General features: G+C 39.0%; 1 protein-coding gene across 1 annotated transcript in view; it reads left to right on the top strand.

Moving 5' to 3' along the window:
• LOC115540805 (uncharacterized) overlaps window positions 1-13,512 on the top strand; it is a 44,128-nt gene extending 30,616 nt beyond the window's left edge. The window contains exons 4-6 of the mRNA XM_030352381.1: window positions 11,653-11,772; window positions 12,595-12,629; window positions 13,015-13,512. Coding sequence (XP_030208241.1) covers window positions 11,653-11,772; window positions 12,595-12,629; window positions 13,015-13,146 — 287 coding nt within the window. The 3' untranslated portion in view covers window positions 13,147-13,512. The remainder of the gene's footprint in view (window positions 1-11,652; window positions 11,773-12,594; window positions 12,630-13,014) is intronic.
• Window positions 13,513-14,406: the final 894 nt, after the last annotated feature.

The raw sequence follows: 14,406 nt of genomic DNA, 5'->3' as shown, positions 1-14,406 counted from the left end.
AAGAATGGCCCAAGTGAGCGTTCCGCCCCTTTATAGATGTGCTTTTTCATTTGCGTTTGTTACAACCCTTAAATTGCTGCTTGGGCGCATGGGTGAGCCTGGCTCAGTCTTTACGGCAGCGACCCGGGTTCGACTCCTGCCCTTGGTCACTGTCTGCGTGTCCTTATGTCTCCCTTTCTCTCATACCTTCATGTCTAACTCTGTGTTTCTGCATGAATATTGCGAAATAAATCTTTGAATAAAGAATATGCTGCTGGCCGCAGTCAGATCTATATAATTTACGAAATATAATATAAATAGATTAGATGGCATTTGAGTACATTTCTGATTAAAAAAATAATTAAAAAGATCCTTTCATCATCAGTGGCGTTTTCTCCCGGAGGCCATTGGCTTCCCTGTTTTTTAGACATCCAATAAAAACATTTATATTAACAGTTTCGGTTACTCTTTGGTGCTGTGTTGGTGTCATTTCTTCCACATTTTCTCGCCTCATTGAGCATTTTAAAATGCACCAAACTGCGCCCCTCTAAATACTAAATACGCGGTAAAACACGACATGGCACACAGTACGTCCACGAGCAATCCAGCCCGAGATGGTATCCCTTGGTGAGAAAAAAAAGAGAAGGATTAACCAATCAGGCGAGGCTACAGTCATGACACTGCCCTCCTGTGATTAGTCAGCAGGGTGCCAAGGGAAGTCACCAGGCGGGCCCTTGGCTTCACACCAATCAAATCAAAGAATCAACGTCAACGTAAACAAATAGCGGGAGATAAGATTTTTACCATATTATCGTATAAGCAAGTGCAGTTTTGGAGGATGGAGATTTAGAGTAGGACAATTTGGTAACATTTAACCAAACTGCCACATGGGCAGCAACAAAAAAATAAATCTGACGGCAGGCCAATGCCGAAGCTTCAGCTGCTTGTGGAGAGAAAGAAGAGTGGTTATCGCACTTTCAATGAGGATAACTATGTCCGGACCGAGTTGCTAGCTGGTAGCGCTAAACTTCAGCTATTTTGCTGACCATGCCTTCTTTTTTTTTACCAAGATTCATGCTCCCTGAACAATCCCTGGGTGACAGGGATCTTATTGACCTCTTCGCCACCATGAAAGACAGGAGAAAGGCCTTCCTCTACAAATAGGGTGAGTAAAATACGCACCTCATTACTGTTCCCTGAGCTGTCCGTTTATCTTATTTTTTTTGTGTTATTATATTTCCAATTGTGCCTTGTTTGTCTGGAATAAGTTGCATTGGTCAATCAAATTAAGCTGAGAATCGGAACCAGGGACAGATCTATGCGGCTGTGGTTGTTTATAGCTGCTTGTTCTGGGTTGTCTTGTGTTGTCTTTTAAAGGTTGGGTATGCGATTTGCGAAACGCCAGCAGATTTTGAAAATACACAACTCAAATGGTCCTACCCCCTCTCCTTCAACGCTGACTCTGACTCCACCCATTCCAAGTACCTGGACGCGCAATCATGCACGAGCGCGAACAGAGATGCGCGAGAGCGAGCCAGGCTAGCGTAGGTTTTCGTTTAACAACATGGCACTACATTCAGCTGTAAGTTGCACCCAGTACCGCGGGAAGTAGGGGTGCTGGGGGTGCTGCAACACCCCCTGTCCGAGGCCCTGTCTTATCACAGAAAACGATCATTTCTAAAAAAACTCCGGCCAAAGTGGAGATTTCTGAAAACGCCGGTTATGTGTTGTCGTGTCAACGGGGAGAAACGGGATTTTCGGTTCTGAAGCGTCACATTATGCACCAGGAAATGCTGAACGTCATGTGAGCGCCCGCTGTACCGTATTGGTCCGAATATAAACACAAACCCCATTGTAAGAAGACCTATATTTAGAAAAAAGATTTGAAGACCAGATCTTGTTTTTATGAATAAATAAATTGTATTCATTGAAATAATATACGAAAATAAAAAGCCATAGAATAAAACACTGCATTGCCACTAAACATTAGTGCAAATAGGCCGTACTGATGTGTACACCACAGACTATTCCTGACACTCCTCTGCCCCGCTGTGTTCGCTCTGGCTGTGGTCGCTCCGAACTGTTTCGGCCCGTGGCAAAGCGAGTCATCTTCGCTGCTGTCCAATGCATTTTGAGACGCAGCATTTATTTAATGCTCATATGACCTAGTGCTGAAAAAAGGTTAGATGAAAAAGTGCGAGGGTAGCGGTGGTGCGCTAAACTTGTTCTGTGAGCAGCTGGATGTGAACCATGGTGTGAAGGAAGCGGACACAACGATCGATTTTCAACTGTGCGCGCATGCACTGGTGTAATTGAGCTGCGCTGCTATATATCTTTTTTATCAATGTAACGAGTTGCGAGTCTAGTGCAGGCTGAGTTTTTTTTTTCCAGCACCCCCTGCTGAGAATACGTTCTCACGGCTATGGTTGCACCAGATGTTATAAACATTAAACGGTCACATAAATCATTACTATTTTTAGAAAATGTATGTTTGTTTCATATAATTGTATTGGAAGTCCTGGTTTTCACTAGGGTTGCCGCGGTGTGGACATTTTCGCACCGATTAATACACTCGTCTCAACACCGGTATTACCGAGTATAAACGGTATAAACTTTGAAACTAGGTCAACCGCCACACAAGCATCGGTTTTTTTTTTTTGGTTTTTTTTATACTTTATTGTAGGATCATGAGTTATTTTTACATTGACATCTTCCTACAAACATTTTTTTTTTTTTTTTTTTTTTAATATATATATTTATTTAAATGTAAACAATATAAATAAATAGATAAGTAACAAAATAAAATAAAAAAAATAGGTAAATAAATAGAAAAAATAAATAAATAAACAAAACAAATCAATACTACATATAAAAAAAGATAATAATAATAATAAGATAATAATAAAATAAAAACACATACAGTATATATATACACAAGTCAACTCTTCCAGCTCTTCACGACTATCTTCAGAATATTAATAATAGTTTAATTATAATCCATATATGTTAACCATTTATTACATCGTTTCAAAAACTCAATTTCTAGATTTCTAGTTATATAGGTTATTCTTTCCATTTCTAAAATATTATTTATATTTGACTTCCAGTTTTTAAAAGATGGTGGAGTAGGTTTTAGCCAGTTCCTTGTTATTTGTTTCATTGCTGCTATCCTAAGTATCCTAAATAAGTATTTGTCTCTTTCTGATATGAGTTCATCCGGTGTTACACCTAGAATGAAACATTTTGGTTCAGGTACCTGGTTAATTTGGAAAATATTCGAAATAGAATTTGTAATCAGTTTCCAGAAGGTATTTAGTGATGGGCAAAAGTAGAAAACATGTGAATGGTCTGCATTATTTTCCCCACAGTTTCTCCAACACTCTGATGAGTTTGATGTCTTAAACTTTGATTGTATTTTTGGTGTGATAAAGAATCTTGTGTATATTTTCCATGCATACTCCCTCCAAAACCTAGAGTTTGTTGTTTTATGTATTGTTCCATAAATGTTTTCCCAGTCCTCTTCTTTTAACTGTCCCTCTAATTCTAAGTTCCACTTCAATGCCACAGTGTCTTGTGTTTCATTGTTTTCTTGTAGTATTTTATATATTTTAGAAAGTGTATTCTTGATGTCAATATTATAGTTTTTAATCATAAATTGTACTAAGGGATGCTGCTCATGAGTGCCTGCTCTTTTTTGAAAGGTTTTTATATAGTTTCTAAGTTGTAAATATTTGTAGAAATTTGACTGGACTAGATCATATTTCTTTAAAATAACATCAAAGGGATTTACTTCATACTTAGTTATTATTTGTGAATATATTTGTAGTCCTTTTAAGGACCAGACTTTTAAGACATTGTCCATTTTGTTTGGTTTGAAATCTGGATCCCATGCCATTTCTCTAAGATAGAATAATTCCTTATTTATATCATGTTTTTTACAAATTTGTTTCCAAGTACATAAAGTATTGTTAATCCATCTATTTTGTCCTTTCAGTTGTGTCATATCTTTTCTATCAATGAATGGTAATGTTTTTATTGAAAATGGAGTTTGTTCCTTTTCTATCGGAAGCCACTTTGCTTTAATATTATCATTAGTCCATTTCATTATGTTATTTATTTGTGTGGCATGAAAATAGGTTTGGAGGTCTGGAAGTGCTAGTCCACCATGTTCTTTCGATTTTATTAATGTTTTGAATTTGACCCTTTTCCTTTTGTTATTCCAGATAAAATTAGTTATTATGCCATTCCATCTTTTAAAACTTTGAGAAGGAATTGATGTTGGCAGGTTCTGAAAAAGGAAAAGGAATTGTGGAAGTACCATCATTTTAATTGTGTCTACTCTACTAAAAAGAGAGTTCGGTATAGTTTTCCACCTGTTCAGATCCTGTTTGATTTTGTTCTCTAGATTCTGATAATTAACTTCGTGAACTTTACTTAAATCTTTATGGATTATTATTCCTAAATATTTCAGTTTATCTTGGTTCCACTTAAATCTGAGGTTTCCTTTAGAGTAATCTGTCAATTGTTTACCAATGCATATAGACTCACATTTATTTTCATTAATTTTGTATCCTGAATGGTCACTGTATTCTTTTATTGTTTCCATTAGTTCTGGGAGTGAGTGTTCAGGGGAAGTAAGATATACAATAATGTCATCTGCATACAATGCTAATTTATGACATTCTTGCCCTATAGTTAATCCCTTTATGTTGTCTTGTTGCCTGATTGCTTCAGCAAGAGGTTCCATACACATAGCAAATATCAGCGCTGACATTGGGTCCCCTTGTCTAGTTCCCTTATGAATTTGAAAGCGTCTTGATAGGGTGCCATTGACTCTCACTTGAGCAACTGGGTTTTTGTATATTAATTCTAACCATGAGATGAACTTGCTGTGAAATCCAAATGCTTTTGCTGTTTTGAAAATATATGGCCACAGTACTCTATCAAAAGCTTTTTCCGCATCTAGTGTTAATAGTAGTAAATCCTTATTATATTTTTGGGAAAAGTCAATTATGTCAAGAGTACGTCTTACATTGTCAGATAGGAATCTATTACAGATAAAACCAGTTTGGTCACTATCAATTAAGTCTGGCAGGATGTCCTTAAGTCTATTTGCTATGATAGAAGTTAATATTTTTTGGTCTGTGTTTAATAATGATATTGGTCTATAAGAGGATGTATCCATTTTTTCTTTCCCGTCTTTATAAATAACTGTGATCACAGATGAGTTCCATGTTGATGCCCACACACCTGATTCTAAGGCAAAGTTATAGGCGTTTAGTAATAGAGGTACCAATAATTCTCTGAACTCTTTATAAAATTCATTGGTGTACCCATCGTCTCCTGGAGCCTTGTCTGTTTTTAGTTTCTTAATTTGTTGTGATATTTCCTCTTCCGTTATTCTTATTATGAGATTAGTGTTTTGCAGTGATGAGACTTGTTTTAAATTTAGTTTCTCAAGATATAATTCAGTTCTTGCTGAGTTTGTTTTGTCCGTTTCATCTTTGTACAGTTTTTCATAGTATGTTGCAAATGTTTCTGCAATTTCATTTTTGTCTGTTATAACTTTAGATGTGTCATCCTTTAATTGAGTTATATAAGATTTACTTTTTTGATTCTTAAGTCTAAAAGCTAACATTTTGATTGATTTTGGTCCTCCATCATAGTGTTTCTGTTTCGTAAGAAGTATTGATTTCTCTACATCCTGTGTCAACAATTTGTCTAATTCACCACGTTTCTTCTTTAGCAGTTTGTTTAATTTCATATCAAGTGATTTTTTATGTTTATCTTCAAGAGCTTTTATTTGTATTTCAAGTTCTGTTTTAAGTTGTTCTCTTTGTTTTTTCTTTAAAGAGGAGTATCGTATTAGTTCACCCCTTAAAACGGCTTTTGCTCCTTCCCATAGAATTATACTGTTAATGTCTTCCGTGTCATTAAATTCCAAATATTCCTTTAAGGTTTTTTTGACTGTATCTTTTAGGTCTCCATTTTGTAGGAGCGAGTTATTCATTCTCCATAAGTATTTCCCTTTGTTTGAATTCAAGTTCACTTTTAAGGTGAGCTTTGCATGATCTGATAGTGTAATTGTGCCAATAGTGCATTTAGTGATATTTATCATATCTTTTTTAAACATGAGGAAATAGTCCAGTCTATTATATGTAGAGTGTCTATTAGAGTAGTACGTATAATCCTTTGTTCTTGGATGAAGAGTTCTCCAAACATCTATCATTCCCAACTCTTTACAAGCTCTTCTCAAAATATTTGCATTTTTCTCAGATTTATGTTTAATTCCTGCTGTTGAGTCCACGTTAGGATTTAACACAAGATTCAAGTCACCTCCAATAATAACCATGCCTTTGCCTTGGATTACTATTAAATCAATCATTTCATTCATAAATTGAGCTTTCTCATCTGGTGGGTAATAAATATTTGTAAGAGTTATTTCAACGTTTTCTATCTTGCCCAACACCAAAACAAATCGTCCTTCTTTATCCACTATGGTTTTTGTCTGCTGAAATGGTACATGTTTTTTTATAATTGTTGCTACACCTCTCCTTGATGACGTATATGAGGATGAATAAATTTGTGCATTTGCAATTCTGCCCAGTTTCTTATGTTCCTCTTGCGTTAAATGAGTTTCTTGAAGAAACAATATATCTCCTTTTTCTTTTTCCAGCTGTTGAAGGATCTTCCTCCTCTTTATATAATTATTAAGACCATTTACGTTTTGAGCATCGGTTTTTAGACCCTTCTCGTCCTTCAGTTGCCACCAACGTTCGAAAGCAGCGCCTAGGATTATTCTTGATTTCAGTTTTTCTCTTTCAGCGTTTTTATTATCAATTACTCTCTGAAAAAGAGTTTTCCTTCTCTTTGCTGGTGGTGGTGGTGGTGCTGGGGATGGTGGCCTTGTCTGCCATGGAAATTGTCTTCTACTGCTAGGTCCAAATGTGGATTAACTAGTTCCAGTAGCTACCGCAGGATAACAACAAACAGGAGCGTGCTCTGGGTCACGAGCTCTGGGTCACGAGTACTGCACGAAGGGGTCGCGCGCGGGGCGCGGGGGGGGGGGGGAGTGCAGTACGACCGTTTGATTGACGTACTTACTGTCCAATGCAACTCGGTGGCAATGGAAATGATTGGCTGGAGTTTTTCGAGCCCTGCCCGTTCCACAGATGATTGACTTGTTTAATCTTCATGTCAGTACTTCTAACTCAGTGGCTGTAAGCGGGTTATGATAAGGATTTCAAGTAATTTTGCAAAAATGGCCAAAAAAGCGATTTCCATACCCAACCTTTAAGTAGTGCTATATAAGGAAAAAAAATTGGGAGGGCTGTGTGTGTGCGTGTGTGTGTGTGTGTGTGTGTGTGTGTGTGTGTGTGTGTGTGTGTGTGTGTGTGTGTGTGTGTGTGTGTGTGTGTGTGTGTGTGTGTGTGTGTGTGTGTGTGTGTGTGTGTGTGTGTTTGAGAGAGAGAGAGAGCGAGCGCGTATGTCGTGTCGGTCAGATTACAGGCGTGTGTAAATCCTGGTAAATTTACCAGTAGCAATAGCTCTTGGAGAAATATGTAATGCATACAAGATACGACGTAGGCCTACTCTTTTCTGTCCTAAAAGCATGTAGGGCCTAGAGGTTTTGTAACATTGCTTCCTCAAAAATAATCCCCACGCCCCGCCACTGTTCATCATAAGGAAATCACCATCGGCCTACATATAATAACGGAAAACCCTGTTCTGTTTGATGGAAATGTTCTCCGGAGGACTTCTCCTCGTTTTAGGTGAACTTTTTCCCCTTTCTTCGATTATTTGTATATTTCATTGTTCGGCTTCTCCACAACAAGTTTGGTATTTATTTTCTTAAATGTAGCCTACTTGAGTATTCAGCAATAGAACGGCGCTGTGTGTGTTGGTTTGTGTCTGTGTGTATAAATAGGCCAACTCTACGTTATGCTTGGTAATATATGTCGTTTATAGTTGGAATGTATTATTATTGCGTAATAATTTTGTAATAGTTGGCTATTAATCAAACAATAAAAGCGGGTTTAGAACGGTTTGAAAACCAAACTATTTCTGCGTTTAAAAAGCGGGCGCAAGATACCACAATCCCCACTGATATTAATGGGTGAATAAACTTTTATAGAACTGGCAGGGATGTGTGGTCCTATCTGGGTGGAGAGCTCTAAAAAAAACTTGACAAAAATCTTAACTAGCCTACTGGTGAAGGAATGGTTACTATGGTACTATTCACTCAAAAAGCTTAACTATTGTTGAACGAATGGTTGGCAAAGAGTAACAACTCATTATGATACATTTACATGAAATGTGTATTTCCCTATTACTTCGGCTAGGAAAGAGGAAACATGTTTATATTCTCAATATTTATTATTAATGATGTGAAGTAAGCGATGAGTAAAAAAAAAGCACTTATAAGACAGAGTGTTTATTTTAAGTAGGGGATACATATTTTGGCAGGTCCTAATTATACAATAGGACAAAATATGTGTCCCCCTATAACATTGTCTAGAGAAGAAGAATCATTTATATTCTTCCTTATTCCTCATTCCTTAAGGCACCATAAGGCCCTACTAATAATAATGGGTTCTTCAGTGATTAATAGCCTACAGTGGCTATTAGTGGTTTTAGTCACGGGTGAACGGGCGGCATTCTTTCATGAAACGTGGCGCCACGAGAAGTCCAAAAAATAAAAAATCATCTGTGCCGCAAAGCGGTTTTCTATGATGCACAATATCATAACATTATGTGGGCGGGGGTATTGGTATATTGACGTCGTCTGCTGCCCAGGAAGTCAAGCAGAACCTGATCTCCACTGTGGGAGGAGAGGTCACCATACCTGAGCCGTGCATTTCTTGTGAAAGATAGACTTGTGATCGCTCTAGTGAGAGATAGGGTGTTGGAAATAGATGATGAAGGTTTCCGGGACAGAGTGTCCTGGGACAGAGACACCGGGCGGTTCACCATAAGAAGACTGCAGAGCAATGATTTAGGGATTAAATTCTGTTAATCAAGGAGGAAAATCTGAATCATTCAAGCTGAGTGTTTATGGTAGGGCACTAGGTCTCATTAACTCTCTCATTGTGATGACCTTGCTATTCTACTGACTCCAGAAAATGCAAATTGTATATGTGTGGAAGGTAAGGACATGTCTTAGAGTGGTCAAGCTGTATACTAGAAGGTGGAGGTCATGTCTAGGAGGGGTCAAGCTGTATACTAGAAGGTAGAGGTCATGTCTAGGAGGGGTCAAGCTGTATACTAGAAGGTAGAGGACATGTCTAGGAGGGGTCAAGCTGTATACTAGAAGGTAGAGGACATGTCTTAGAGTGGTCAAGCTGTATACTAGAAGGTAGAGGTCATGTCTAGGAGGGGTCAAGCTGTATACTAGAAGGTAGAGGTCATGTCTAGGAGTGGTCAAGCTGTATTCTAGAAGCAGCCAAAAGTAGCCGTAAAAATGTATGTCATCTTTGGCAGCGTTGCAAAATACTTAACGGCGTCTATTCGCTTTTTATTTTATATTTGAGCCGCTTGGGTAACTTTATTTTTATAACTTTATAACCCTTTATAACCCTTAATGTTATTTTTGCATTAGGCTTGTCTTGCTTCGTCTTTGCGTACTAAAAGAAAGTTTTTTGAGCCTGTTTGGGGGCCCCCTACTATGGGGGCCCCAAGCGGCCGCCTACCTATGCCTCTATGTTAAGACCGCCACTGTGTGTAGTCGACCCTGGGCCATTGACATTCACATTGAAACATCCCAGTCAAAAGGTTGTCGGGGGGGGGGGGGTTTTGGAACAGAAAAATTGGGAGCTATCGGATAGTGAACACTGTAAATTGTCCTCTACATTGTCTGATAGAGTCACAGTGTGTGACACTGCAGTGTAGAGGACACTTTATACAGTGTGAAGCCCCAAGCCCCATCTTCAACCTGTCTAAACACTTCTAACCTCCACCATAACTGCTGAAGCCTATTGTGCAGCTGTAACTGAACATGACAGCTGAGCAAAGTGTGATAAACATCTGTAACCTTTTGGACAAAGCCGTGGGCTAGGGGAATATGTCAATTTATATTTAGTGTGTTTATCCGGTGCCGGAGGTACTGTATTGTATAGTGTATTGTTATTGTGTATGTACTGCACTCTTTTTGTAGTTATATTGGTGTCTTGTAATCCTGTGTGGGATGGGCCACTTGTGTGCCATGACAAAAAAAATAAACATCGACCTCATCATCATAGAGGACCTTTTATGAGACATAAAAGGTCTTAAAAAAGACTTACATTTATTTAAAATATAAACCTCCATTAAATATCCAGAAACTTCCTGAGACCCTGGTGAGCCTGGTGATGCTGTTCATTGGCTGATTCTGATCAGTACAGTCCGCCTTCACTACAGGCTATGTACGAGGCTCTCGGAATAGGCTCATAATTTATTTGGCTAAATAAAGATTTCTGAAAAACATTCTCTTTAGAAAATGTTGCAGTTTCTAAAAGGATAACCCAGAAATCCACCATTTAACAGGGGAGGCAGAGACAGGAGCCCCAGAAGGATACTAAAGTATTGTACAACAATAATACAGTAGGAGACTTCAATTGTATAGTATGGTACTACAAAGTAGGGTACAACAATGCTATAATACTACAGAGTAGGGTACTTCAGTATTACAGAAGTTAACTGCAGTACTACAGTAGGTTACAGTAGTATTTCATTAGGGTACTACAGTACGGTTACAGGGCTATTTGACTGAGCGATGTCTCCTGATCTGTTACAGTGATGACGTCGTCTGCTGACCAGGAAGTCAAGCAGAACCTGATCTCCACTGTGGGGGGAGAGGTCACCATACCTGAGCCTGTCAAGGGTCCTGGATTTCTTCTGAAAGAAAGAACTGTAATCGCTACAGTGACCAGTGATAGAATAATAACAAAATCAAATAATCGTTTCCTTGGCCGACTGTCCTTGAACCGAGTCACTGGGCAGTACACCATAAGAAGTCTGCAGAACAACGATTCAGGGTTTTATACTGTTGATCAAGAAGACACATATAAATCTGAATCATTCAAGCTGAGTGTTTATGGTAGGTCTCATTAACTCTCTCATTGTGATGACCTTGTTCTTCTACTATCTCCCGAAAATGCAAATTGTATATGTGTGGAAGGTAAGGACATGTCTTAGAGTGGTCAAGCTGTATACTAGAAGGTAGAGGTCATGTCTAGGAGTGGTCAAGCTGTATTCTAGAAGGTAGAGGTCATGTCTAGGAGGGGTCAAGCTGACCTTGTGGTCTTCTGTCCCCAGACGCCGTCCTGGAGCCCGGTGTCACCGTAGCGTCTGTGAGCAGCGAGCGCTGCACCCTGCTGTGTGCTGTGGACCAACTGAGTGGAGGGACTCTCTCCTGGTATCAAGGAGAGGTCCTGGTGAACCAGAGCAGCACCCAGCGCTCTCTCCCTCTGACCGTGGTCAGGCTGGGTCTCCGGTCCTCCTACCGCTGTGTGTCTGCCAACCCTGCTGGGAACCTCACCCGGTCAGTCGACGCTAAGACGTCCTGCACAGTACAGCAGCGCACTGGTAAGAAGTCCTCACACACCCTGCCTCCACTTGGACTGCACAGAAAGCTCAAAGACGCTGCTCATGTTGTGGAGCTTTTAGTGACGTGAGTGAGGTGACTCTTCTGTACAGGTGATGAAGATGAAGAGGAGTCTAACAGGCTGGTCCGGATTGTGATTCCGATCATCTGTGGTGTTACATTCATCCTATTCGTATCTGTCATCATATTCTTTGTTGACAGACATCTCCAAGGCAAGGCATTTTTTTTGACAAGCTACCTCATAGCAATCATTAATGAATAATGCATTAGTCTGGCATTACAAGCCACACTCATTGTTATACTGATTTCTGTCTGTTTAGTTTCTTCCGTCGTATTTTCTTCCTTACTCCTTCTACAGTTGTTGTGTGTCTACTTTATAGAGTGAATTAGAATTTTATCAATTTATGTAATATTATTTATTATCTATCTATCACTCTTTATTTTCTATCACTATCTGTCAATATATCTCTATATCTAGATCTCTAGATCTCTATAGATATGTTAGTAATCAAAATAAGCATTAAAAAAATGAAGAAGATGTATTGAATCTCAATTTTTAGAAAAATACATTTAGAATTGCATATCATAGAACCAAGTTCTCGGCACTTCCAGCAGCCTGAAGGGAAACTGTCTCTCACCTCATTCAAAAATCATAGTTTACTGCTTGATGCGTGTGAAAACATTGTGATCTGCAACTCCCACTCTCTGTCCCTGTAAAGGTGTCAGAAACGTTTCTGTCCCCAGTGGTTTGATGTGGAAAAATTACGTTAATTGTCCGCAATCTTTCACACTGACTGTGTTTTTTCCCCAACGCACACATGAAGCAGCAGTCTCTCATAGTAGAAACAGCCATGGTGTCTGAGCTTCCCCTCATGGATATTAAATAGATTGAGTGTCCACATGCTTCCCATGGCGGTGTAGGCATCAGGAAGATAAATGAATGTGGAAATCCTCTCTGTACAGCAGACCCTTCGACTGCATGACTTATAGTGGTGCTGTTTTATTCATTAATTTTGGCCTTCTTCTGTTTGTAGCTTCAATCCAGCGGGAACGTTGCGTTACACAGCAGGTAGGTGCTCTGTGGGTGCATATGTTGTACAGTCTAGTCAATATCACTACAGCCCGTCATTATTACATTATTATTAGTCCCTATTTTAACTATTAGCGTCTATTTATGAATTAACACTTTGTATTTATTGCATTGTCATTTTATCCTGTGTCCTTCCACTGCTGCTGGGCTTTTTTTGCAACAAACAAATTTCTCCTATGGGGGATTAATAAAGTTGTATCTTATCTTATCTTACACCACCCTCCAAACCAGAAGCCTCTGTGCTTGTTTATGTGTGTGTGTGTGTGTGTGTGTGTGTGTGTGTGTGTGTGTGTGTGTGTGTGTGTGTGTGTGTGTGTGTGTGTGTGTGTGTGTGTGTGTGTGTGTGTGTTTCTGTTCACTATAGGAGGAGCTGCAACACGTACGTCAGATACAACCAGATACAAGGCAAAGAGAACTTAAAGGAATAATCGTTCTTGGATCAAACCATCCTAGCCGCCTGGTGTCAGTAAAACATTTGTTACCAAAAAAAGGATGACTCTGTTTGCATTTAGTGTGCGCCCCCCGGCACGAATATAACAACAGCACAAATTGAGCAATATAGCACTTGGGTCTTTTGGACCCAAGTGATCAATGTGCTTCAGCCCATATGGATCCATATAATGAATCACCCTACAATTACAGTGAATCTCCCTGCACGTTCAGTGAATCACCCTACCAGTAGAGTAGGGTAAATCTGAACATTGGCTTCCTGTTGGAAGACCTTCCTGAGACCAATCTGTTATTTATTCCCAGAGTATACAAAAAACATGGGAAAGCAGGATTTAGTTATGCAACAAATAGCTGGAATAAACTCCCTGAGGATTTAAGACTTGCCCCAACTCTGACAACTTTTAAAACAATATCGAAGACTTTAATGTTTGCTTTAGCTTTCTGCTAATCTTAAATACATTGCACTTTAAAAAAATAATTAAAAGGGCCGTTTTAGCTTTACCTTTATTTTCTATTTTTACCAGAGAGATAGATTATCTGAGAAAGGATAAGGGTCTGAGACCCGAGTTTTGTCTGGGTTAGAGTCCTAGAATCAGGGTTGGAGTCCCAGAATCTGGGTTGGAAACCCAGAGAAAGACCCAGAGAAGGGACCAAGTTCCTTTAGGTCGGGTTGGAGTACCAGAGAGAATGTTGATCTGATCTTAAACACATTGCACTTTCTAAAATGCTTTTTTAACTTTGCCTTTATTTTCTATTTTCTATATCTATTTTACTCATTTTTTGCATGTTTTCTTTTCTATTATTTAATTTTATTGTATGACAATGTTTATATGTGAAGCACTTTGAGTCGGCCTTGTGTATGAAAAGTGCTATATTATATTAATAAAATTAAGTTGCCTTGCCTTGAATCACCAAACAAGTAAAGTGAATATATATGAAGGAGAACACTCCTGAGTGTGTGTGCAGATGGCTTGTTTAACCTGTGCCCACAGTGCGTTTAGTAGTTATGTTGGGTGTGTAGTAATAACCAACATAAACGCGTTACTTACGCTCTAACTCCGTTCTTGTATCAACATACATTACATCTTTCTTCTCCTCCTCTCGCCTCTATCTGTCTGCATTACTACGCCACCTAGAGGCTGTACAATTCAACTGACATAACTGAGTAACTCAATGCAGTAGTGAACACAACAGTAGTCTGGCTATTGCCAGAGATTGAGCTTGGTCTGGGGAAGCTGCTGCCATTTTCTTCAGCACAAGAGGCGTGATCAACGGGCCTAGTTCAACTGACTCGGTAGGCAATTGG

Source organism: Gadus morhua, chromosome 3 (genome assembly GCF_902167405.1).
Source record: "Gadus morhua chromosome 3, gadMor3.0, whole genome shotgun sequence".
Taxonomy (NCBI): Eukaryota; Metazoa; Chordata; class Actinopteri; order Gadiformes; family Gadidae; genus Gadus; species Gadus morhua.
Note: the sequence above shows the minus strand (reverse complement) of the source record. Positions and strands in the feature narration are given on the sequence as shown.